General features: G+C 53.9%; 2 protein-coding genes across 14 annotated transcripts in view; one reads left to right on the forward strand and one right to left on the reverse strand.

The window, feature by feature from the left end:
• Positions 1 to 253: 253 nt before the first annotated feature.
• Positions 254 to 23,575, forward strand: ZNF696 (zinc finger protein 696). Of its 6 annotated transcripts, none has more exons than XM_008001728.3 (4): positions 254 to 1,278; positions 8,396 to 8,492; positions 9,413 to 9,564; positions 11,468 to 23,575. In XM_008001728.3, the coding sequence occupies exons 1-4, from the start codon at positions 909 to 911 to the stop codon at positions 12,526 to 12,528; spliced, it is 1,680 nt and encodes a 559-aa protein (XP_007999919.3). In that variant the 5' UTR covers positions 254 to 908; the 3' UTR covers positions 12,529 to 23,575. The 6 variants fall into 6 exon arrangements, with proteins under 6 accessions (XP_007999919.3, XP_072874569.1, XP_037855977.2 ...); XM_073018468.1 differs by lacking the exon at positions 9,413 to 9,564 and adding an exon at positions 9,820 to 9,932; XM_038000049.2 differs by lacking the exons at positions 254 to 1,278; positions 9,413 to 9,564 and adding exons at positions 6,787 to 7,207; positions 7,581 to 7,718.
• The window catches only part of TOP1MT (DNA topoisomerase I mitochondrial), a 53,011-nt gene continuing 46,152 nt past the window's right edge, over positions 17,529 to 24,387 (reverse strand). For 4 of the 8 annotated variants that reach the window (XR_012093781.1, XR_012093782.1, XR_012093783.1 and 1 more), the window contains 2 exons: positions 23,431 to 24,308; positions 17,529 to 17,557 (listed from right to left, as the gene is read on the reverse strand). Coding sequence is in view for 2 of the 8 variants with exons in the window: in XM_073018453.1 (XP_072874554.1) it covers positions 17,549 to 17,557 (9 nt within the window). In the remaining 6 variants the exon portion in view is untranslated. The remainder of the gene's footprint in view (positions 17,558 to 23,430; positions 24,309 to 24,387) is intronic. The other 4 variants (XM_073018453.1, XM_073018450.1, XM_073018457.1 and 1 more) reach the window with 1 other exon arrangement.

Below are 24,387 nucleotides of genomic sequence, written 5' to 3' on the forward strand. Positions count from 1 at the left end.
TTTGGGAAGTGCAAGAAAAATAGAAGAGACAGAAATTTTCTCCTCAGCACTACGGGCTAGGGATCCCAAATCCAAACACCTTAAACTCAAGCCTTTTGAGCAGCCGACGTGCCGCGCACAGGAAGTAGTCATTGGAACACCTCAGACTTCGGATGTGGGAATTTGGGAGGTTCACCTGCTAACTATGGTACAAATATTCCCAAATCCAAAAAAAGGCCAAAGCCCTCCCCCTTTTTTCTTTTTTTTTTTTTTTTTTTTTTTTTGAGACGGAGTCTCGCTGTGTCGCCCAGGCTGGAGTTCAGTGGCGCGATCTCGGCTCACTGCAAGCTCCGCCTCCCGGGTTCCCGCCATTCTCCTGCCTCAGCCTCCCGAGTAGCTGGGACTACAGGCGCCGCCACCTCGCCCGGCTAGTTTTTTTGTATTTTTAGTGGAGACGGGGTTTCACCGTGTTATCCAGGATGGTCTCGATCTCCTGACCTCGTGATCCGCCCGCCCCGGCCTCCCAAAGTGCTGGGATTACAGGCGTGAGCCACCGCGCCCGGCCGCCAAAACACTTCTGGTCCCAGGCATTTGGGATAAGGGATACTCAGGCTGAACAAGGAACGTCTGTGCACGTTTTTAGCAGCTGTTGCTGTTACACTAAATAGACTCCATGGTTAACTTGTCCCTAAAATAACCTTCACGTCCTGAGGTCTGAGATCTGCTGGGAGCAGTGCTGGAAGCCCTATTTCCCCACGCGAGAGGGGCGCCAGCATCCCTCATTTACAGGAGGAATTCGAGATTTGGTGAGGACGTCCCACAGCCCGGATTTGAACCCAGGCTTGGATTCCGAGGCCCACGTGCTCGCTCCACAGTGCCTTCTGCTGGCCACCTTCCCTGCCCTCAAAGATTGCTGTAACCAGAAGTGGATGAGCATTTCGAGGAGGAATGCTCCCCGCACAAGCCGAGGTGTTTGCAGGGTATCCCAGACTCCACTTTGGTGTCCCTGGAGTGCCCATGCCAGCGACCTTTTGGTGGCTCTCTTACCCCAGTTGGAACTGTCGCCAAGTGTGTCCCCATCGTGGGGAGAGGAAGAGAGGAAGTGGATTAGCGGCGTCAGGCCTTGCGGAGGTGCACTCGCACCGTCCTGCGCTACGGTCTCAGAAGCAGGAGGACGCTTTCCGGGAGCCGGCTGCTGTGGCACCGGCAGCAGTTTCAGCAGTTGGATAGCTCCAGCCTCCCTGTCACACCCTCACTCCTCATCCACTCCAAAATTCAACGCAGCATGCCAGGCCCCAGGTATGTTGAGGCGGAAAGCTACGGTCCCCGCCCGGAGGAGCCATGCAGTTCCCTGCAGCGTGGGTGGAGGAGGGGGGACAGGTGTCCAGACGTGTGTGTACATGGGCCGGCAACTCCCAGTCCTTGAGTCTCAGGTGGGCAAAATCATGCCGCCACTGTGGCACTCGTGTGCCTGACTCCAGGCAGGGCCTTCCCGTCCTGCCTCCCGGCACTCTGTGTGTGGCCCTTCTGTGAGGCTGTTGCCCCTCAAGCAGCCCCTGGGATGCGAAACCCCCTCGTTCACACGGCAGAGTATTCAGCCCAGCGCCTGCTGCAGAGCCTGGGTGAACAGCGTCTGGGTGACGAGAGTAACAGGCAGGATGCAAGGGGAGGCAGGCGGCTTCCGCAGACCTCGGTCCATGTGCCCGTCCAGCAGGACCCTGAGCCCAGCTCCCATCTGGGGCGAGGGCTCCGCGGTGGCAGGCAGGAGGGGCTGCATAATGAGCTCCGGAAAGCTCTAGAATGCCGTCTGTCGCCATTACACTTGACGGAGGGCGTGGTGAATAGCAAGGGCTTGGGGCATGTGGTTGGATTTTGGGTTTTTCCTTGCAGGACTGTGCTGAACCTGCAGCATTGGGAAGCCCTTGGCCTCTGCCCTTTCTCTGAAACGTGCCTCTTCTGCCTGGATGACTTGGTCATTCTTTCCTCATCCATAACCTTGAATAGCTTCACCAAGATCCATGCTGGTGTCAATATTTTATATTAATTTTTCCTGGGATATGGTGCTCTTGATTTTTTTGAATTAGGGTATAATTTGCATAGCTAAAATGCCCAACTCTTAAGCACACGGCTTGACTGTTTACATGTTTACACTCTTGCTAATCCACCCAGGTCACAGCATGGAACTTTCCAGAGCTTCTCTTACCCTTCCTTTCCCCTCCCCAAGCTGATGGGTATGCTAGCTTCTGGAGGGCCCCATCTGCCATCGGGCCTCTCAGGGGTGGATTCATCCGCCCGCCTTCCTGACACTCCTCTTGCTCCGCGCAATGTGCTAGCGGTCACCCCCTGTGGTTCCAAATGTCTGTTGGCCCCTTCCGGGCCGGTGTGTGGTTTCCCATTCTGAGTGTTTGCTTTGACCCCATTTTTATTGTTGGGGTTGTGTACTTCTCATGCCGTTTTCCCATCCCAAACCTGTGGTGTCTTTTCTGAGTGAGAACACCCTTGTGGCTACAAGAGCCCCAGAGTAGGAAGCCCAGCATTCGTGTGGCAAGGTTGGGTTCCCTAAGAGCCAAGCGGCCTCCCCACCTCAGTGCCCTTCCCAAACTCCTGCTTACACATCAGGACCCACTGGCAGTGCTGTTCGAGTCACTGCTCCCTGGTCCCTGCTTCTAATGAGGCCTGCATGTGCTGCTTTCCAGCACCTGGCAGGCGGTGCCCGCTGTGCCTCTGTGTTTCTCCCCTTTCATGAACTCCCAGGGCAGCCCCTGTGGCGCTCTGTCCATCTTTGGGGGTGTCCCTGATGCCCAGCACAGCAGGAGTGAATGTCCTGGGCCAGTTCTGCCTGACTGCAGAGCATGGAGGTGCCATTCAGCACTGGTCAGGCCAGCTGCTGGGTCTTGTTGTGCCCGCCGCTTCCTGCCACCCTTGCATTTTCTCCTCTTAGGGCCACTGGTGTGTCTCACCTGGAACCTTCTCACCAACAGCCCATCTGTTACTTCACAGATCCTGCCATGCAGGAGCCGTGCACAGCTTGGCTGAGGTCTCTGCCAGGGTCTCCTGGGGCTGCCATTCAGCTGTCCTGGGCTCCAATCTCCTGTGGAGCTTGAGGTCCTTCCCTGACCATTCAGGCTGTGGAAGGATTTCCATCCTGCGGCTGTGGGGGTCAGGCCCTCAGCCTCCAGGGGTAACTCAGAGGCCTGTGCCTTTCCTGATCCTTCTGTCAGGAGACTGGGAGTCCTTCCTTTCCGTGTCACCTGTGTCCTGGCTCCGTGTCCACTTGCTTCAGTTGACCCACGGCCTCTTCTCTGAACAATGGTCCTCTTTCTCTGAGTTCTTTTTATTTTGTTTGGTTTGGTTTGGTTGGTTTGTTTTGAGACAGGGTCTCACTCTGTCACCTAAGCTGGAGAGCAATGGCGTGATCTCGGCTCACTGCAATCTCCACCTCCCGGGGTCAAGCGATTCTCCTGCCTCAGCCTCCCAAGTACCTGGGATTACAGGTGGACACCGCCACACCCGGCTAATTTTTGTATTTTTAGTAGAGACGGGATTTCACCATGTTGGCCAGGCTGGTCTCAAACCCCTGACCTCAAGTGATCCACCTGCCTCGGCCTCCCAAAGTGCTGGGATTACAGGTGTGAGCCACTGTGCCTGGCCCAGCTCTCTTTGTTTTTAAGGGGTGCCTTGGTAATTTCTTCATCATACTTTTTTTTTCAGGGTAGCAGGTAAGGGACTCAGTGGATAGGCTCATGGAGACAGTCCTTGAAGGCCTGGTATTCTAAGACGCGGCTACTTTATTTTATTTATTTATTTTTTTGAGACGGAGTCTCGCTCTGGAGTGCAGTGGTGAAATCTTACTGCATCCTCCACCTCCTGGGTTCAACCGATTCTCCTGCCCCAGCCTCCCGAGTAGCTGGGACTAACGCAATCACCACTACGCCTGGCTAATTTTTTTTTTTTTTTTTTTTTTTTTTTTTTTTTTTTTTGGCGGAGACTGGGTTTCACTATGTTTGCCAGGCTGGTCTCGAACTCCTGACCTGGAGTGATCCTCTTGCCTCGACCTCCCGGAGTTCTGTGATTACACGCGTAAGCTCCCTCGCCGGCCTAGACTCGGCTACTTTTGGATCAAGAAATCCAGAAGTTTCTAGACTGTGAACTTGCTCTTTACCATGGACATTCACCACCTGCAACTTCCCAGGGGTTCTCTGTCTCGCCCCACACTGTGAGGACCCCCTTACCAAACAGAATTCCAGGGCGCTGGCTCTTCGCGGGATCTGAGCTATTCGCCGGCGTCCTGAGTTGCTTGGGTTCACTCCCCCACCCTCGTGTCCCTGCCTGAGTCCTGCCTTGTGTTTTCGATTCTGTTTGTCAGAGGCCCTAGCGTGGGGCTTCTCTGTGGGAGAGCACGAGGGAAGCGGTGAGGGGCGATTCCGGAGGAGGCAGAGCCCCGGGTGTCCGTGGGAAGCTCCAAGGCCGGGCCACGGGACGGCCACCCTGGGCTGTGACACAGTCCAGGATCTTCGCTAAGGCACCTGCTGGAGGCTCCGCCTGGGTCCCAGGACCCTGACTGCGCCAGGCGGCTGCCAGCGAGGAGGCGGGGCCGAAGCGAGGGCGGGGCCGAGGCGGGGGCGGGGAAGGAGGGGCGGGGTCTGTCTGGTGGGCGGGGCTTCTGGATGGGCGGGGCTGCCGGCTCTGAGGTCTGAGCCGGGCTCCCGGCTGAGGAAGCTGACAACTCCTAGAGGCTCAGTGCGCGAGCCCGAAGTTGGGCCCGGAAAGGGGGCACCGCCTTCCCGGTTCTGGTGGATGGGGAGTGAGGGGAAGGACAAAAGCGGCACAGGGAATAGCATGACACGGGCCCGGGGCAGGGCGCATTTGGAAAGGGGCGAGGAGAGGACAGTGGCCTCCGGCACGGCGGCAGTGGGCCTGGAGAGGGAGTCGGGCCCCGTCGCGAAGAGCCTCCGCCCGGCGTAAGGAGCCGGGACTGTCTAGGAGGCAGTGGAGGCTCCGGAGAACCAAGCGCCTCCCACCCAGGCTCGCGTGCTTGGAGTACCGGAGACTGCAGAGCAAGAGAGGGTCTTCAGAAGACCCACGACGTTCCACCGGGATGCGGAGGGGAACGGTTATTTGTACTTCTACATCATCTCTTTTGCATGTGTGTGTGTGTGTGTGTGGTGGTGTTGTTTTGCGACAGAATCTCTGTCACCCAGGCTGGAGTGCAGTGCTGATCTCGGCTCACTGCAGCCTCTGCCTCCTGGGCTCAAGTGATCCCCCCGCCTCAGCCTCCCGAGTACCTGGGACCACAGGCGCCTGCCACCACGCCCGGCTAATTAAAAAAAAATTTTTTTTAGTCGACACAGCGGTGTGTGTTGCTCAGGCTGGTCTGAAACTCCTGGACTCAAACCATCCTGCCGCCTCGGCCTCCCGAAGTGCTGGGATTACATTCATGAGCCACTGCGCCCACCCGGTCTAAGTGTTTTATTTATTTATTTTTATTTTTTTGAGACAGAATCTTGTTCTGTCGCCCAGGCGGGAGTGCAGTGGCGCAATCTCAGCTCACTGCAAGCTCCGCCTCCCGGGTTCACGCCATTCTCCTGCCTCAGCCTCCCGAGTAGCTGAGACTACAGGCACCCGCCACCACGCCTGGCTAAATTTTTTTGTATTTTTAGTACAGACGGGGTTTCACCGTGTTAGCCAGGATGGTCTCGATCTCCTGACCTCGTGATCTGCCCGCCTCGGCCTCCCAAAGTGCTGGGATTACAGGAGTGAGCCACCGCGCCGGGTCAAGTGTTTCACTTTTTGTTTTACAACAGCTTCTAATTTGTTACAAATAAACGTGCAGCATGTGGTGGGAGTGTTCAGGTGTTTACTGGTGCAGTGCGCAGGGAACGCGGTTCCAGGCGCGAGATGTGGAGGCCCAGAGGCAGAAGCCCCGTGGCAGCAGCGCGCGCAGGCGCGCAGGGGACTGTCGGAGGAGCAGGCGGGGACCTGGGCTCCCAGGGCTGTGCCCTCCCCCGCCCCAGGTCCAGTTCCAGGGGCGCGTCTGGCCCTTTGTTGCTGTCTTATTAGGGTTCTTTCATGGGGGTCGGTTCTTAATTCTTTCTTTTCTCCCGAGAGAGGGTCTGTCTACTTGTTGTAAGAGGGAAGAGTCCACACCGCAGCAGTACACTTTGCACACATGATGAAAAGAGTCACTTTTGCAGCATTCCAGCTGGAGATGCGTGACCTTCAGTCTGCGGCGGGCGGCAGGGCGAGAGGCTTGGACAGGAGGTGCATCTTGCCCGGGGAAGGCTGAACGAATGAGAGCTCGGTCCCTGGTGAGAAAGACCCCAGAGCATGCGAGAGGCGGGCAGCAAAGGCTTCTCTGCAGCGGAGACGCGAGGGCGGCGACCTGCAGGGAGGCGGGGGCAGCGCCTGGGGCGCTCCAAGCTCTCGACCCCAAGGAAGCCCACGCTCGGGACCCGCGTGCTGCCACAGCCCCGGGGGCCTGGAGGGGCCCGTGCGCCGAGCGGAGGACCCGGGACAAGCGCGGGGCGCCGCGGGGAACGGAAGGGAACGCGCGTGGTCTCCCCACCGCCGGCCTTCCACGCCTCCTGACACGTACTGCGGGCGCCCGGGTACGGTCCTCAGTTGGTTCGAGCCGAATCCCGGCGCGCCAACGGCTCGACCTTGCCCGCCACGAGGCGGGGCTTCCTGCCCGACAGGAAGGACTCTGCTGGCGCCTGCGGGCAACCGTAGAGCTGAAGGCGCCGCGGCTGGGCCGTCCCGCTCTCCGGGGCCGCCGAGCGCACTGTCCTCCCGCGGCCCAGAGCGTCACCGGAAGTGCCTGGGGGGCGGGCCAGAAGTGGGGACTGCGGCGCTTCCGGCGCGCGGCGGGGCGGGGACCGTAGCGAATGCAGTCCAGCTGTCCTGGATGCCGCGGCGCCGGCTATTCTTGCTCTGGCGTCGATTCGGGAGGGTCAGGGAGCGGCGGAGGGAACGGGGCTGGCACCGCCGTCCTGGCCGGCGCGTCCTGCACTCCCCTTGCAGCGCAGGCCCCAGCCGCTCTCGGGCGCGGCGTGGAGGAGGCGGCCCTGCAGGTGCATTCCCGGGGTGCCCACGCATGCGGGGCTTCCTGTGAGCTGAGTTCCCCCCGCGCGTCTTCAGGCCTTTGTAAGTTGTCAAATTTCCCACCGGCCCAGCTCATCGAGCCTCCTCCCAGCTGTGAACAGGAGAGCCTGTTACCTACTTCTTGCCGGTAAGGTACTTTCAAAAATCTGCTTCCAGACTAAAGAATTGCACTTTAAATACCTTTTTGCAAAATAGGCGGGGTCTCGCTATGTTTCCCAGGCTGGCTGCCTACTCCTGGGCTCAAGCGATCCTCCCGCTCAGCCTCTCTGGCAGGCGGGATTACAGGCGGCTTAAATTAAATTTACTAATTAATTAATTTTTATTTACTTATTATTTTAAGACAGGGTCTTCTTCTATCACCCAGCTGGAGTGCAGTGGCGAAATCTCAGTTCACCCCAGCCTAGACCTGGGCTCAGGCAATCCTCCCACCTCAGCCTCCCTAGTAGCTGGGACTACAGACGCCTACCATCACACCTGGCTAATTTTTTAATTTTTTGTAGAGACGGGGTCTCACTACGTTGCCCTGGCTGGTCAGGAACTCCTGTACTCAGTCCTCCATCCCGAGCCTCTTGAAGTGCTAGGATTGCAAGTGTGAGCCACAGCACCCAGCCAAATTATACTTCTTAATTGCACTTGAGGTGAGACCCCCCCAAAAAATGTATTGCTTACTGGTTTTTCTTGGTGAATTACATATTCATGATCTTTGCCAATTTTCCTTCGTTTCTTATTAATATATAGAGGTCTTTATCAGATAGGGATGAATCTTTGCATTGCACATATTTCCCCTTTTTGGTTTTGGTTTTTTTACATTAAATTTTTTTATGTAGTTAAATTTGTCAGACATCTGATGTCAGGCTTAGAAAAATCATTCCTCAGTCCAAAACTTTACCATTCAAATAATTTGTTCTTTTTTTCTGGTTTAACATTTTTGTATTCAAATCCTTATAACTACCAAGAAAATTTTAAAATCCATGGGAATTTCTCTAGCTATTTGCAGACTGCTGGAGGGCGTGAGCTTGCTCATCATGGAGCTAGGAAGCTGTGGCCATGCCCACCTGTGCTCTGTGTCAGCTCTGGGTGGAGGGGAACCGGCACAGCCTGGACCAGAGTTCCTGGGCATCCCGCAGAACACCGCTTCTGGGAGTGACTGTTGAGCCAGGACCTTGATTGCCAGTGACAGGGGTGGGCCCAGCTGGATGTTGCAGCTCCCGCAGGGCCTATTCTGACAGTCTACTCTGAAGGCATTCTTACCTCACTGCCCCGGCCCCTGTACCTAACCCTGGCTGCGATTTATTTTCCTTTTCTTTTACCTCAGCAGAAATTGTTCTGACTGCTGGCGTTCTGCAAGGTGGAGCCAGGAGGAGAGCCCCCAGGTGCCAAGGAGAGCAGTACCCTGATGGAGGCCCTTGCAGGTGAGGGGACACGTCCACAGTCGGGCCCAGAGTTCCAGGGCAGGAATTGAACAGGAATACAGGAAAAACACCATGTCTCGGTCACTGGCGCAGAGCATATACTGTGTCCTCGGGCGCAGAGTGAGGGAGGGAGGTAAACGCAGGCCCATCAGATCTCCTGGGCATCTGTTTGGTGACTGTCTTTGCCAGTGAACTGAGAGCTTTTGGTTAGAAAGTCTGGCAGCCCCAGGCTCTGCCTCTGGGAAGGTCTGGCTCAGTGCTTCTCAGCCTTGGCACTCTGGCTGTTTTGGAATGGATGAGTTTGTTGCGGGGCCATCGTGTGCATTGTGGGAGGTTCAGCAGCACCCTCGCCTCTGCCCACTTGCTGTCAGTAGCGCCCCCTCCCAGTTGTGACAACCATAAACATCTCCACACATTGTCAAATGTGCCCTTGGGACAGAATCGCCCACATGAGAACACTGTTTTATGTTTTGGGGCCACCCTGAGAGTGTGTCACAGCGATGGGCGGGAGGTGGGGTGGGTAGTGCAGGCCCTGCTATGGGATCAGGGATTGCCTCCATTGGAAAGGCATCCTAAGGGCCTGCAAGCTGGATCCAGTAGAGCTCCACCGTGTATGTGGCTCCTTCTCATTGTAGTTTTGGTTCTTTTTCCTCATAAGCAATACCTTTGAGTCAGTTCTTGAACTTCCAAGTCTGCAAACCACACAAGACCAGGGCTGGCCTCTGCCAAGGGGCTTCTGTTCTGCGCACCACCCTGAGCCTCTCCCACCCCCTGGCTGCTCAGTGTCATGGGTCTGCAAGGGCAGAGAGAGGTGGGGACTGTTGACAGCAGCCTGCTCTCATCTGCCCTGGAACATCCCTGCCCCACCCCCACCTCCACAGGAGTTTCCATCACATCTGCACCCTCCACTTTCTAGAAAGGTGCAGCCGGGACTCAGCCGCTTCTCTTCCGCTGCCACAGCAGACTGCCTGCAGGCAGAGAAGTCCCGTTCAGTTGCTGTGCTGGCCTCAGGGCCCCCCGTCCCCCCACTGCCGCTCCTGGCTGAGCCCTCCTGCCTCCTATGCAGGCCGAGGTCAGTAGCCAGCTTTCTCACGTCCCAGGGTTTCGTCCCTACCCCTTAAGCCTTTTTTCTAAATGGCCACATGGTCTGTTGCTGTGAGCCGGAGGAACCAAATCTAACCAGTGGCTTCACTGCCAGACAAGGACTACTGATAATGCAGCCTGGTCGGGGCTGCTCAGCTCGGTCAGCACCACCAGCCACTGCCCAGCCACATGGGTTGCTGCTTCTAGCTCTTAGTCCGGATTTCTTTTTTTTTTTTTTTTTTAGACAAAGTCTTGCTCTGTCACCAGGCTGGAGTACAGTGGCACAAGCTCACTGCAGCCTCCACCTCCTGGGTTCAAGCAATTCTGCCTCAGCCTCTCAAGTAGCTGGGACTACAGGTGTGCACCACCACGCCCGGATAATTTTTGTATGTTTGGTAGAGACGGGGTTTCACCATGTTAGCCAGGATGGTCTTCATGTCTTGACATCATGATCTGCCCACCTTGGCCTCCCAAAGTGCTGGGATGACAGGCGTGAGCCACCATGACCGGCCTCTTGGTCCAGATTCTGAGTGAGGACACTCCTGTTTGCACGTAACAGAAGCTCTTAGAGTTTGGTGTTTGGGGGGAGTTGTTAAGGAGGCCACGTTGTCTCAGGGAGTCCAAGGTGAAAGGAATGAGCTGGGGCCATGGCTGGGTGTGGTGGCTCACACCTGTAATCCCAGCACTTCAGGAGACCGAGGTGGGAGGAGGGTTGAACCCAGGAGTTCAAGAGCAGCCTGGGCAACACATTGACACACTGTCTCTACAAAAAATGTTAAAACTAGCCTGGTGTGGTGGTGCTCACCTGGAGTCCCACCTACTTGGGAGGCAGAGGGAAGATCACCTGAGCCCTGAGGCTGCAGTGAGCCATGATGTCACCACTGCTTTCCAGCCTGGGTGATAGAGCAAGACCCTGGCTCACAAAAAAGGAAGGAGGGACAGACAGAAGGCAGAGCTGGGCCGTGGGCTCTGTTGGGTGCCACCATCCCCACGCCTCCTGCTGCGTCTGCCTCGCTCCTGTCCTGGCTTGCTGCCAGCAGTCTCCAGCCTCTTTTGCTTTCCCAGCTGCCCTGCAGAGTAAGGCAGTGCCCAGAGCCTGCGTTTCTGTCCCCAGGACTGAGTGGGCTGAAACTGGAGGTGTAGCCCCATTTCTAGCCCCGTTTAGCCTCGTTTCTGTATGTGTGTGTATTTATTTATTTATTTATTTATTTATTTATTTATTTATTTTGAGATGGAGTCTCACTCTGTCACCCAGGCTGGAGTGCAGTGGCGCGATCTCAGCTCACTGCAAGCTCCGCCTCCCGGGTTCACGCCATTCTCCTGCCTCAGCCTCCTGAGTAGCAGGGACTACAGGCACCCACCACCACGCCTGGCTAATTTTTTATGTGTTTAGTAGAGATGGAGTTTCACCCTGTTAGCCAGGATGATCTCGATCTCCTGACCTCGTGATTCGCCCGCCTCGGCCTCCCAAAGTGCTGGGATTACAGGCATGAGCCACCACGCCCAGCCTTCTGTTTGTATATTTTTAAAATTCTATTTTTTTTTTAAGAGACAGGATCTCACTGTGTTGGCCAGGCTGGTCTCGAATTCCAAGTCTCAAGTGGTCCTCCTGCCTCAGCCTCCCAAAGTGCGGGGATTACAGGTGTGAGTCACCACGCCCAGCCCCACAGCCCGGTTTCTAGAGTGGCAGTGCAGGACTCTCATCCACCTCATAACCACAGGGGTTAAGAAAGTGGGGAGGAGAAAAAACTAGGCGGGCAAAATCAAAGGTGTCTTTGGCACACTGATGTCACCATCACCGTCATTGTCCTGTCGTCACCACGATTGCCAGAGCCACCCTCAACTCACATTCTCTTGCGTCTAAAATCGTTGCTGTCTGGCCTCTTTTTCAGTTGTGAAGGCTGCTTTCCTGGCGCAGGCCCCAAGTGGCAGCGGATCAGCCGAGGTGCAGGCAGCTCGGAGTACGGAGCCTGCACCAGAGCCAGGCGCTCCCGAGGGAGAGGGCCACAGAGGGGGGCCTCCCCGGGCGCTGGGGTCTCTTGGCCTTTGTGAAAACGAGGAAACCAGAGAGAGGCCCAGAGGTTCCCCTCGAGGTCCGGTCATTTCTGAGAAAACTGGAGGACAGAGTGGCCGCGAGTCAGACGTCCCTCTGAACTTAGGCCCCGGAGCGGAGGGCAGGGGCGGCTGGAAGGGGCGGCCTTTCCCGTGCAGCGCCTGTGGCCGCAGCTTCAAGTGCTCCTCGGACGCCGCGAAGCACCGGAGCATCCACTCCGGGGAGAAGCCGTACGAGTGCAGCGACTGCGGGAAGGCCTTCATCCACAGCTCGCACGTGGTCCGACACCAGCGGGCGCACAGCGGGGAGAGGCCCTATGCGTGCGCCGAGTGCGGCAAGGCCTTCAGCCAGAGCTTCAACCTCCTCCGGCACCAGCGCGTGCACACGGGCGAGAAGCCCTACGCGTGTGCCGACTGTGGCAAGGCTTTCGGCCAGAGGTCGGACGCCGCCAAGCACCGCCGCACCCACACCGGGGAGAGGCTGTACGCGTGCGGCGAGTGCGGGAAGCGCTTCCTGCACAGCTCGAACGTGGTCCGGCACCGGCGGACCCACCACGGGGAGAACCCGTACGAGTGCCAGGAGTGCGGCCAGGCCTTCAGCCAGAGCTCCAACCTCCTCCAGCACCAGCGCGTGCACACGGGGGAGCGGCCCTTCGCCTGCCAGGACTGCGGCCGCGCCTTCAGCCGCAGCTCCTTCCTCCTCGAGCACCGCCGCATCCACACCGGGGAGAAGCCCCACGAGTGCGTCCACTGCGGGCGCGCGTTCCGGGCGCTGTTGGGCTTCTTCCGGCACCAGCGGCTCCACACGGGCGAGAAGCCGTTCCGCTGCACCGAGTGCGGCCGCGCCTTTCGCCTGAGCTTCCACCTCATCCAGCACCAGCGGGTGCACGGCGCGGAGTGAGCCGGGGCTGCCGCTGAAGAGATGCCAGAGGCCTGGTGGGCGTAAGGCCGAGGTCGGGTGAGTCCTGTCCGCACCATGCACGGTGAGGAAGTAACAACCGGCTGCTCGCCTGGTTCTCAGGCTGCAGAAGCCTCGCCCAGCCTGCATCTGCCTTGGCTCAGGAGCAGTCAGGAGAGACAGGGCTCGGCGAAGGTGAGCGCTGCCCATGGGAGGCGATTCCCAGAGGCGGGGAGGTCTCAGGGGTCTGTCCCAGGCCGGCCGCCCGCTGCTGAGACGCCTCCCCTCCCGCGGTCAGCTGCAGCGAAGATCTCATCTCCTGCTGGGGTGTAGTGGCCGGTGATTGAATGAGTCATTCCTAGGCAGCCAGGCCTCCATCAAAACCCTGCATGAGACGAGGGGCTGAGGGTCTCGAGCTTCAGGTTGGTGAAGGCGGGGGCAGTTAGGAAGGGGGCCTCGCGCCCTCGCCCCGTACCTTGCTGGCGAGCAGTTCATCCATATCTTTCAACGCTTTTCACAGCTGATTGCTATGGTCCTGAGTTCTGTGTGCTTAGAAAATTATGGAACTTGGCCGGGCGCGGTGGCTCCTGCTTGTAATCCCAGCACTGCAGGAGGCCGAGGCGGGTGGATCACGCAGTCAAGAGATCGAGACCATCCTGACCAACATGGTGAAACCCTGTCTCTACTAAAAATACAAAAATTAGCTGGGCGTGGTGGCGCGCGCCTGTAATCCCAGCTACTCGGGAGCCTGGGGCAGAAGAATCGCTTGAACCTGGGAGGCGGAGGCTGCAGTGAGCCGAGATCCCACCACTGACTCCAGCCTGGGTGTCACTTAGCCTGCAAGGTGGAGGCTGCAGTGAGCCAAGATGGCGCCGCTGACTCCAGCCTGGGTATCGCTCAGACTCAGTGAGACTCCACCTCAAAAAAAATAAAAATAAATAATTAAAATGATGTCTTAGAAATGGAAATGTGATAGGCAAAATTAAATTAGCAAGAAAGTGGAAAGTGGAGAAAATCTGTTTGAATGAATGAAAAGATAAGAAGGTGGGTGATAGGATAGATTGAGACCAACAGGAATTCCAAGGGGGGAAAAGCAAAAACAGAAGATGGTGGGAATGAAGTTTAGAGAAAGAATTTTCCCCCAGAACCGAGAAACACGAATCTCCAGAGTAAAAGCACTTACCGATATCCCGCACAAAGATGGAAGAAACAACCTACATCCAGGCATGACGTAAAACATCAGACAGTCCAGGACATACAGACCATCGGAGAGCGCAGATCACACAGAGGCTGAGAAATAAATCCCTTCCCAAGGGCAAATTGGAAGTTAGAAAACATCGGAACAATGCTTCGAAAATTACAAGTGAAAATCATTTGCAACCTAGGATTTTATACCTACCCAAGTGGTCAGTCAAGTGTGACGGTATGACAGCATTTTCAGATATGCAAACTCTAAGTTTTAAAAATTCATTTTCATAATACATGTTTTCAGGAGCCTACTAAAGGAGGAGCTCCAAATCAAGGGAGTAAACCAAGAAAGAGGAAGAAGTGGGGCCAGCCACTGTGCTGTAATCCTAGCACTTTGGGAGGCTGAGGCGGGCGGATCACTAGGTCAGAAGTTCAAGACCAGCCTGGCCAATATGGTGAAACCCCGTCTCTACTAAAACTACAAAAATTAGTTGGGTGTGATGGTGCATGCCTGTAGTCCCAGCTACTCAGGAGGCTGAGGCAGGAAAATTGCTGGAACCTGGGAGGCGGAAGTTGCAGTGAGCCAAGATTGCACCGCTGCACTCCAGCCTGGCAACAGAGCAAGAATCCATCTGAAAAAAAAAAAGAGGAAGAAGTGGAATCTCGTAAACGGGGTTAGTGGTGAGGCATCCCCACGTGACAGCGGAGCCCCAGGGCTGGGCAGAGAGAGCCGCGTGTCCTGGGACCGTCTGAAATTTCCCACAGTCCACTCTGGAGCCACAGTGACGGACTTTCCTTCCACCAGTAAAATATGCTCACCACCCCCCACTCAAGCCACCCAGAGGTCTGTTCCTGCTGCTGTCTCAGCTCAGAGGCTGTCAGCTCATGATTCTCCTCTGGTCCAGATATATGTGAGATGCCTCTTGAGGCTGTAAACTAAAGAAAAAAATCACCTGCCTCTACCCCAGCATAGGATTTTGAGACAGGGCCAGGATAAGCACAGTAATGCTCCCGTTTGAAAGAGAGTGGGGGCTCATTTATTGCAGACCCCAGTCTGTAGCACTTCTGTGACATAGTCAACGGCATGTTGCCAAGGGACCTCATTTAGGGGGCAGAGTCTGTGTCTTTTTTAGGGCCCCATTTTCCCTGGGAGTGACATTATTACCCTTTTTTTCCTCCTCAGATTTTGACTCTGCCCTTGGTGTCTCTCCTCTGTGTTTTGAGATGTCCGATAGCCTGTATTTGAGGCGAAACAGCTTTCTCAGTTGCTCACTGCCTGTAGAAGGAGGGAACCCAAAGGCTTCATTTTCAACTGTCTCAATCTCTTTTCATTTAAACTGATACAGCGCCCTTAAAAAATCTTGTGGGTTTCTGGCCAGGCACGGTGGCTCACGCCCGTATCCCAGCACTTTGTGAGGCCGAGGCGGGCGGATCACGAGGTCAAGAGATTGAGACCATCCTGGCCAACATGGTGAAACTCCGTCTCTATTAAAATTACAAAATTTAGCTGGGTGTGATGGTGGGCACCTGTAGTCCCAGCTACTCAGGAGGCTGAGGCAGGAGAATTGCTTGAACCCAGGAGGCAGAGTCTGCAGTGAGCCAAGATCGTGCCATTGCCCTCTAGCCTGGCGCAAGAATGAGATTCCATCTCAAAAAAAAAAAATCTTGTGGGATTCTTAGATTATGTTCTCCACTAGACAAAAAATAGACTTAAACATTTGTCAGTGTTTTATCTGTTTTGTATGATGTGTTAGCATGTTGTGGGAAAACATCCTTTAGTGTCTTAGAAATGCTTTTGTCTAGCTGAGAGGGTTTGTACTATATACTATCTTTTTATTATTATTATTATTTTAGAGACAGGGTCTTGCTCTGTTACTTAGGCTAGAGTGCAGTGGTGCAGCCAGTTCACAGCAGCCCTGAACTCCTGGCCTCCCATGTCAGCCTCCCAAAGGGCAGGGATGACAGGTGTGAGCCACCACACCCAGCCCCAAGATAGTAAACCTTTCTGGGGCCTTAACAATGGATATGGCCACAACCTTGATTTTATCTTTATCCTGAGGCCACTTATGACTTGAATATTTTTGGGCAGTGGTGATGCACCCTATAGTCCCAGCTGGTCAGGATGCTGAGGCAGGAGGATCCCTTGAGCAATGTAGGGAGAACCTTGTCTCTAAAAAACAAAAAGCAAATTTAAAACAATTTTTAAAAGACAATGCTTTGCTGACTGCAGAGACAACAACACGTGAGATGGTTTTGTTTCCCAAACCAGGTCAGGCCCCGGCTCTATTTCCTCCAGATTCCGCCTGCAGACTAGACGATCCCTCCTTTCGCGCATTTCACCCTCACAGGCCTCACCAGTGCCACGAGGAGCGTTCGCTGAAATTTTTGCCACTCTGTCTGGAGCTCTGCTTAGCCGGATCTGTTTTCTAATTTCCAAGTTACTGAAGGCAATTTTTTTTTTTTCGAGACAAAGTCTCACTCTGTTGCCCAGGCTGGAGTGCAGTGGCATGATCTCGACTCACTGCAAGCTCCGCCTCCTGGGTTCTCGCCATTCTCTTGCCTCAGCCTCCTGAGTAGCTGGGACTACAGGTGCCCACCACCATACCTGGCTAATTTTTTGTTTTTTAGTAGAGATGGGGTTTTGCCATGTTAGCCAGGATAGTCTCGATGTCCTGACCTCGTGATCCACCCGCCTTGGCCTCCCAAAGTGCTGGGATTACAGGCATGAGCTACCGCGCCCGGCCTTTTTTTTTTTTTTTTTTTTTTTTTTTTTTTGAGACAGAGTCTGGTTCTGTTTCCCAGGCTGGAGTGCAGTGGCGCGATCTCGGCTCACAGCAGCCTCCGCCTCCCGGGTTCAAGTGATTCTCCTGCCTCAGCCTCCTAAGCAGCTGGGATTACAGGCACACACCACCATGCCCAGCTAATTTTTGTATTTTTAGTAGAGACAGGGTTTTGCCATGTTGGCCAGGCTGGTCTTGAACTCCTGACCTCAGGTGAACCACCCACCTTGGCCTTTCAAAGTGCTGGGATTAGAGGCACGGGCCACAGCGCCCGCCCAAAGGCAGTTTTTTTTCACCCAATTTTTTCAGTACTACCTAATCATGGTTTCCCCCAGGCCCTGCTAACAGTCTCCTCCCGTGTTTCTGGCCTCCAGCCCCAGACTGTCAGCGCACTGCGTCTTAGGTGTTGGTTCTGCCAGCACCTGTCTTAGATGAGGCTGCTGTGTCAAAATTCCACAGACCAACTGGCTTCATAGCAGACATTTATTTCTCCCAGCTCTGCAGGCTGGGAGTCCAGCCTCCAGGTGCCACAGACCCAGTTCCGGGGGAGGGACCGCCCCTGGCTTACGGACAGCAGCCTCTTGCTCCCGTAGCCGTCCCCATGCCTGCTCCTGGAGAGGAGGCTCCGGTGTCTCCTCCCATGAGGGTGCTCATCTCATCGTGACGATCCCCCAGGATCTTCTCTCACCTGCTCCCCTCCCAAAGGCCCCACCTCCAACATCGTCTTACTGGGGGTTAGGACTTTCACATGTGAACTGGAGGTGGGGGGCAAATATTCAGTCCATAGCAGCCCCCACTTTGGTACCCAGTGTCTCTATTAGAACTTGCTGGGTAATGGCCCACCCAAACACCTGGTGGCTCAGAACCGCAGGGACACGGTGCTCCTGTGGCTGCAGGTGCGAGGGCCCGAGTCCTGGCCTCCCCGGGACCTGTTCCTTGGCTGTGCTCGGTTGCTCGGGGCTGCTGCGGTCCTGCATCCCCCAGGAGAGCCCTTCTGAGGTCACGGTTGCAGAAGGAAGCCCGTCTGATGCAGGCAGAGAGGAGAAAATTGGTACCTAAAGCATCTGACAGAAAAGGAAAAAAAATCCAAAAGAAACCATTTAGAATAGACTCAAAGGACATAACATACCTGGGACTGCACCTGAGGTGCTCACTTAGGTGATATTTAGGAAAGATGTGTAAGATTTCTACATGTAAACTTAGAGATGGGATGTTGTTATTACAAATTTTTCTAAGCCAGGGTCACCCATGCTGGAGGGCAGTGGTACAGTCACAGCTCACTGCAGCCTCAACCTCCCGGGCTCATCCTCCAGCCTTAGCCCCCCGGGGGACTACCGGTGTGCACCACCATGCCCGGCTGTTTTTTTTTTTTCTTCCTTGTTTTGATGGAGACAGGGTCTCACTATGTTGCCCAGGCTGGTGAGATGGAGCGTTGCTCACAGACATGTAAAAACTCTAACAATGGCGGGTGTGCCCATCCGTGAATGGAGCAGGGGGTATCGGGAAGGCGTCGGGGCTCCTGGTTACTGTCAGTCGCCCGCGAGGCCCAAGCAGCAGCCACTCTGTTCTTGTGATCATGGCTGAGTGGCATCCACAGTGTGAGTCTCCACCTGGCCCATTAGCCAGCTCTGGCTGCAGGGCCTGTGCGCCCTTTTTCGTCTGGGCAGCAGTGAATGAGGTTGCTCTAAGTCCCTCCCTGCTCTTGGTGCACTTCAGAGCGGGCTCCCCAGGCCACAGGGTAACAGGAGAGGCTGAGTATGCGGCATCCTCCGTCACAGAAACGCGTCTCGCACCAGCACACACAGCTGGCTTTCCCACTACTGTTGCCCGTCGATGGCACCACCCAGCTTTTCTCTGCCTGAGGTTGGTATCTGTCCATCTGGGGTTTCTACTCTGCATGTTTCATCTTTTCTTTTCTTTGAGATGGAGTTTCACTCATTGCCCAGGCTGGAGGATAATGCCATAATCTCAGCTCACTGTAACCTCCGCCTCCCGGGTTCAGATGATTCCCCTGCCTCAGCCTCCTGAGCAGCTGGGATTACAGGCGCACGCCACCACGCCTGGCTTATTTCTGTATTTTGAGTAGAGACAGGAATTCACCACGTTGGCCAGGCTGGTCTTGAACCCCTGACCTTAAGTGATCCACTTGCCTCAGCCTCCCAAAGTGCTGGAATTACAGGCATGAGCCACCACACCCGGCCATGTTTTATCTTTTATCCAGGTAGTCTGTGACTATCCAAACGAGGCTCTGACAGTCTGCAGAGATCGTGTCAGTCTGAAGAGAGCTGGGTTAAAGGCAGGTTGTTCGGGGTGAGAAGGGGACAGTGAGGCAGCAGGTGGTCGCAGTCTCACGTCTCAGAAGGATGCGCTGAGCAGGCCCAGGGTTTTGGGCAAGTGAGGTCCACAGCCCTCTAATGAGTACCTTTAGAGGCCACTGGCCTGCAAGTTCTGATGACGGGGACCGCCTTAGGGGCCTCTCCCTGGAGCTCCCACTCGCCCCCTCGCCCCTCCCCCTGCTCTGTCCTGAGCTGTGGGTTGGGAGATGTTTCTGGACGGGACCAGACCCCACAACCTGGAGAGCCAGCTCTGGACTCAGAATTCCTGGGCTTAACGTCCAGGCATGAAGTCAGCTCCTTGTGTGTGTCTGTACAGTGAGGGAAGGGCCTATCTCCACCATCTCCTGCGAGGACAGACTCTGAGGTGACGTGGGTCGGGCCTGCACCCTCCGTGGCTTCCTTTCTGGAGTCTGGGCCTCCACGGCCAATGCCCTCATTTTCTGTGGAGCTGTTCAATGTCCACATTGACATTGTGGCCTCTCTGGGAGCACAGGTGGGGACATGAGAGCCTCAGGGCCCCTGGAGTTGTTCTGTCACAGGTCCGGGAGGAGCTGGACCGGCTGCCTGAGCCCCTTGGGGCAGCGGCTTCCCAGCCACAGTGCGAGAGACTCGGGCCTGGAGCACCGAGGGCCCCACGGCAGGAGGGGTGGGGGTGCAGCCTCCAGGGCGTTGGGGTCCTCTCGCCTGAGCAGTGGCCTCACACAGGGGGCTGCCAGCTGCCTCATGGGGTGGGTGGGAGCCCCAGTGTGAGGGAGACAGCTGCAGAGGCAGCCCTGAAAGCAAAGCATGGAGCAGATGGCAGAGGGTCCCGCTTGGCAGAGGAGAGGGCAGCAGAGGGTCCCACGTTGTGGGTGGCAAGCTGCCCAGGTGCTGAGGCAAGAGACCGAGGGCACAAGCTGTTCCAGTATAATAAAGAAAATATAGGGAAGCTCGAACTGGGCAGAGTCCACTGCAGCTCAGGGAGGCCTGCCTGCCTCTGTAGACTCCACCTGTGGGGACAGGGCACAGCCAAACAAAAGGCAGCAGAAACTTCTGCAGACTTAAATGTCCCTGTCTGACAGCTTTGAAGAGAGCAGTGGTTCTCCCAGCACAGAGTTTGAGATCTGAGAATGGACAGACTGCCTCCTCAAGTGGGTCCCTGGCCCCCGAGTAGCCTAACTGGGAGGCCCCCCCAGTAGGGGCAGACTGACGTCTCACACGGCCGGGTACCCCTCTGAGATGAAACGTCGAGAGGAACAATCAGGCAGCAACATTTGCTGTTCAGCAATATTCGCTGTTCTGCAGCCTCCACTGCTGATACCCAGGCAAACGGTCTGGAGTGAACCTCCAGCAAACTCCAACAGACCTGCAGCTGAGGGTCCTGACTGTTAGAAGGAAAACTAACAAACAGAAAGGACATCCACACCAAAACCCCATCTATACATCACCATCATCAAAGATCAAAGGTAGATAAAACCACAAAGATGGGGAAAAAAACAGCAGAAAAGCTGAAAATTCTAAAAATCAGAGTGCCTCTTCCCCTCCAAAGGAACACAGCTCCTCGCCAGCAGCAGAACAAAGCTGGACAGAGAATGACAGAGAATCCAGCAGCACATCAAAAAGCTTATCCACCATGATCAAGTGGGCTTCATTCCTGGGATGCAACGCTGGTTCAACATATGCAAATCAATAAACATAATCCATCATATAAACAGAATCAGACAAAAACCACAATTATCTCAATAGATGCAGAAAAGGCCTTTGACAAAATTCACCAGCCCTTCATGCTAAAAACTCTCAATATGTTAGGTATTGATGGGATGTATCTCAAAATAATAAAAGCTATTTATGACAAACCCACAGCCAATATCATACTGAATGGGCAAAAACTAGAAGCATTCCCTTTGAAAACTGGCACAAGACAGGGATGCCCTCTCTCACCACTCCTATTCAACATAGTATTGGAAGTTCTGGCCAGGGCAATCAGGCAGGAGAAAGAAATAAAGGGTATTCAATTTGGAAAAGAGGAAGTCAAATTGTCCCTGTTTACAGATGACATGATTGTATATCTAGAAAACCCCATCATCTCAGCCCAAAATCTCCTTAAGCTGATAAACAACTTCAGCAAAGTCTCAGGATACAAAAATCAATGCGCAAAAATCACAAGTATTCTTATACACAACAGACAAACAGAGAGCCAAATCATGAGTGAACTCCCATTCACATTGCTTCAAAGAGAATAAAATACCTAGGAATCCAACTTACAAGGGATGTGAAGGATCTCTTCAAGAACTATAAACCACTGCTCAATGAAATAAAAGAGGGCACAAACAAATGGAAAAACATTCCATGCTCACGGATAGGAAGAATCAATATCGTGAAAATGGCCATACTGCCCAAGGTAATTTATAGATTCAGTGCCATCCCCATCAAGCTACCAATGACTTTCTTCACAGAATTAGAAAAAAACTAAAGTTTATATGGAACCAAAAAAGAGCCCGCATTGCCAAGTCAATCATAAGCCAGAAGAACAAAGCTGGAGGCATCACGCTACCTGACTTCAAACTATACTACAAGGCTACAGTAACCAAAACAGCATGGTACTGGTACCAAAACAGAGAGAGAGACCAATGGAACAGAACAGAGCCCTCAGAAATAACATCACACATCTACAACCATCTGATCTTTGACAAACCTGACAAAAACAAGAAATGGGGAAAGGATTCCCTATTTAATAAATGGTGCTGGGAAAACTGGCTGGCCATATGTAGAAAACTGAAACTGGATCCCTTCCATACACCTTATACAAAAATTAATTCAAGATGGATTAAAGACTTAAATGTTAGATCTAAAACCGTGAAAACCCTAGAAGAAAACCTAGGCAATACCATTCAGGACATAGGCATGGGCAATGACTTCATGTCTAAAACACCAAAAGCAAAGGCAACAAAAGCCAAAATTGACAAATGGGATCTAATTAAACTAATGAGCTTCTGCACAGCAAAAGAAACTACCATCAGAGTGAACAGGCAACCTACAGAATGGGAGAAAAATTTTGCAATCTATTCATCTGACAAAGGGCTAATATCCAGAATCTACAAAGAACTCAAACAAATTTACAAGAAAAAAACAAACAACCCTATCAAAAAGTGGGCAAAGAATATGAACAGACACTTCTCAAAAGAAGACATTTATGCAGCCAACAGACACATGAAAACATGCTCATCATCACTGACTATCAGAGAAATGCAAATGAAAACCACAATGAGATACCATCTCACACCAGTTAGAATGGCGATCATTAAAAAGTCAGGAAACAACAGGTGTTGGAGATGATGTGGAGAAATGGGAACACTTTTACACTGTTGGTGGGAGTGTAAACTAGTTCAACCATTGTGGAAGACAGTGTGGCAATTCCTCAAGGATCTAGAACTAGAAATACCATTTGACCCAGCCATCCCATTACTGGGTATATACCCAAAGGATTATAAATCATGCTGCTATAAAGACACACACACATGTATGTTTGTTGTGGCACTATTCACAATAGCAAAGACTTGGAACCAACCCAAATGTCCATCAATGATAGACTGGATTAAGAAAATGTGGCACATATACACCATGGAATACTATGCAGCCATAAAAAAGCATGAGTTCATGTCCTTTGTAGGGACATGGATGAAGCTGGAAACCATCATTCTCAGCAAACTATTGCAAGGACAAAAAACCAAACACCACATGTTCTCACTCATGGGTGGGAACTGAACAATGAGATCACTTGGACACAGGAAGGGGAACATCACACACCGGGGCCTATTGTGGGGAGGGATAGCATTAGAAGATATACCTAATGTAAATGACGAGTTAATGGGTGCAGCACACCAACATGGCACATGTATACATATGTAACAAACCTGCACATTGTGCACATGTACCCTAGAACTTAAAGTATAATTTTTAAAAAATTTTTAAAATAGAATAATAGTTATACTAGAAATAGGTTATAGATATATGAATATTATTAATCATCCATTTGTAGCATTACTTTTTATTCCAATATAATAATAATCCTTGCTCTACAATTATAACCTAGGAAAAACCAGGCCATACAGAGATAGGAGCTGAAGGGGCACAGTGAGCCGTGAACAGAAGTGTGAGCCCTCTGTCATGCCCGGACATGGCCACTAGAGGGCTCCTTGGTCTAGCGGTAATACCAGTGCCTGGGAAGGCACCCGTTACATAGCAGACCATGGTCTAGCGGTAGCACCAGTGCCAGGGAAGGCGCCCGTTACTTAGCAGACCGAGAAAGGGAGTCTCCCTTTCCCCGGGGGAGTTAGAGAAGACTCTACTCCTCCACCTCTTGTGGAAGCCGCAGCCTCCAAAGGCCTAACGGCCTCCCTGTGATGCTGTGCTTCAGCGGTCACGCTCCTGTTTCACTTGCAGGTTCCGCCCTGTACACCTGGTCTGCCTTCTAGATAGCCGTAGCAGAATCAGTGAAAGTACCAAAAACCTTTGAAATGCACAGAAGAAATAATGGCATAAGCTGTCCTCTCTCTCTGCCTCAGCTGCCAAGTAGGGAAGGGCCCCCCTGTCTGGTGGACACGTGACTTGCATGACCTTACCTATCACTGGAGACGACTCACACTCCTGATACTGCCCTTTTGCCTTGTATCCAATAAATCACAGCGCAGCCAGGCATTCGGGGCCACTACCGGCCTCTGCGTCTTGGTGGTGGTGGTCCCCCGGGCCCAGCTGTCTTGTCTTGTCTTTGTCTTGTGTCTTTATTTCTACGATCTCTCATCTCCGCACACAGGGAGAAAAACGCACAGACCCTGTAGGGCTGGTCCTTACACCGCCTGGCAGAGGATAGAGCGGCAGAGGGTCCCGCGTGGCAGAGGGTGGCAGAGGGTGCTGCGTGGCAGAGGAGGGGGCCGCAGAAGGTCCAGCATGGCAGAGGAGGGGACCACAGAGGGTCCTGCGTGGCAGAGGAGAGGGCAGCCGACAGGCAGCTCTGGGAGGATACAGGGTTAGGAAACTGAGGCAGGAAGCCATCATAAGAGCTACATACAGAGAGTGTGGATGTGATGAAAACTAAACAGGGGCCACTGGGCTTAGTGACCAGGCAGTAACTGTGCCCTTCCTGAGTTCCAGGCACTGAAGAACTTGGTGAAGAGTCCAGGCCCCTGCTGAGAGGGTGGCGTGTGCACAAATGTAGTATCCTTGCCGAAGGTGCTCAGCCTCAGAGCACACGAAGGTGTTTCTCCTCCCCCGTCGAGCAGGAACCCGGGGTCCAGGCTCGGACGCTGATTGGATGTGACAGCCCAGCGGACTCCGTGCTGGGGGGTGGAGGCAGTGCTTCAAAGGACAGGGCAGGTGTCAGGGACTCTTCTTTCTCTTTGAGATGGGGTCTTGCTCTGTTGCTCAGGCTGGAGTGCAGGGGCACAATCACAGCTCACTGCAGCCTCAACCTCCACTCAAGTGATCCTCTGGCCTCAGGCCTCTAAAATGCCAAGATCCCAGGTGTGAGCCACTGTGCCTGGCCTGGGGACTTTTTCTATAGTGACGCACAAACACTTCAC

Source organism: Chlorocebus sabaeus, chromosome 8 (genome assembly GCF_047675955.1).
Source record: "Chlorocebus sabaeus isolate Y175 chromosome 8, mChlSab1.0.hap1, whole genome shotgun sequence".
NCBI classification, from domain to species: Eukaryota; Metazoa; Chordata; class Mammalia; order Primates; family Cercopithecidae; genus Chlorocebus; species Chlorocebus sabaeus.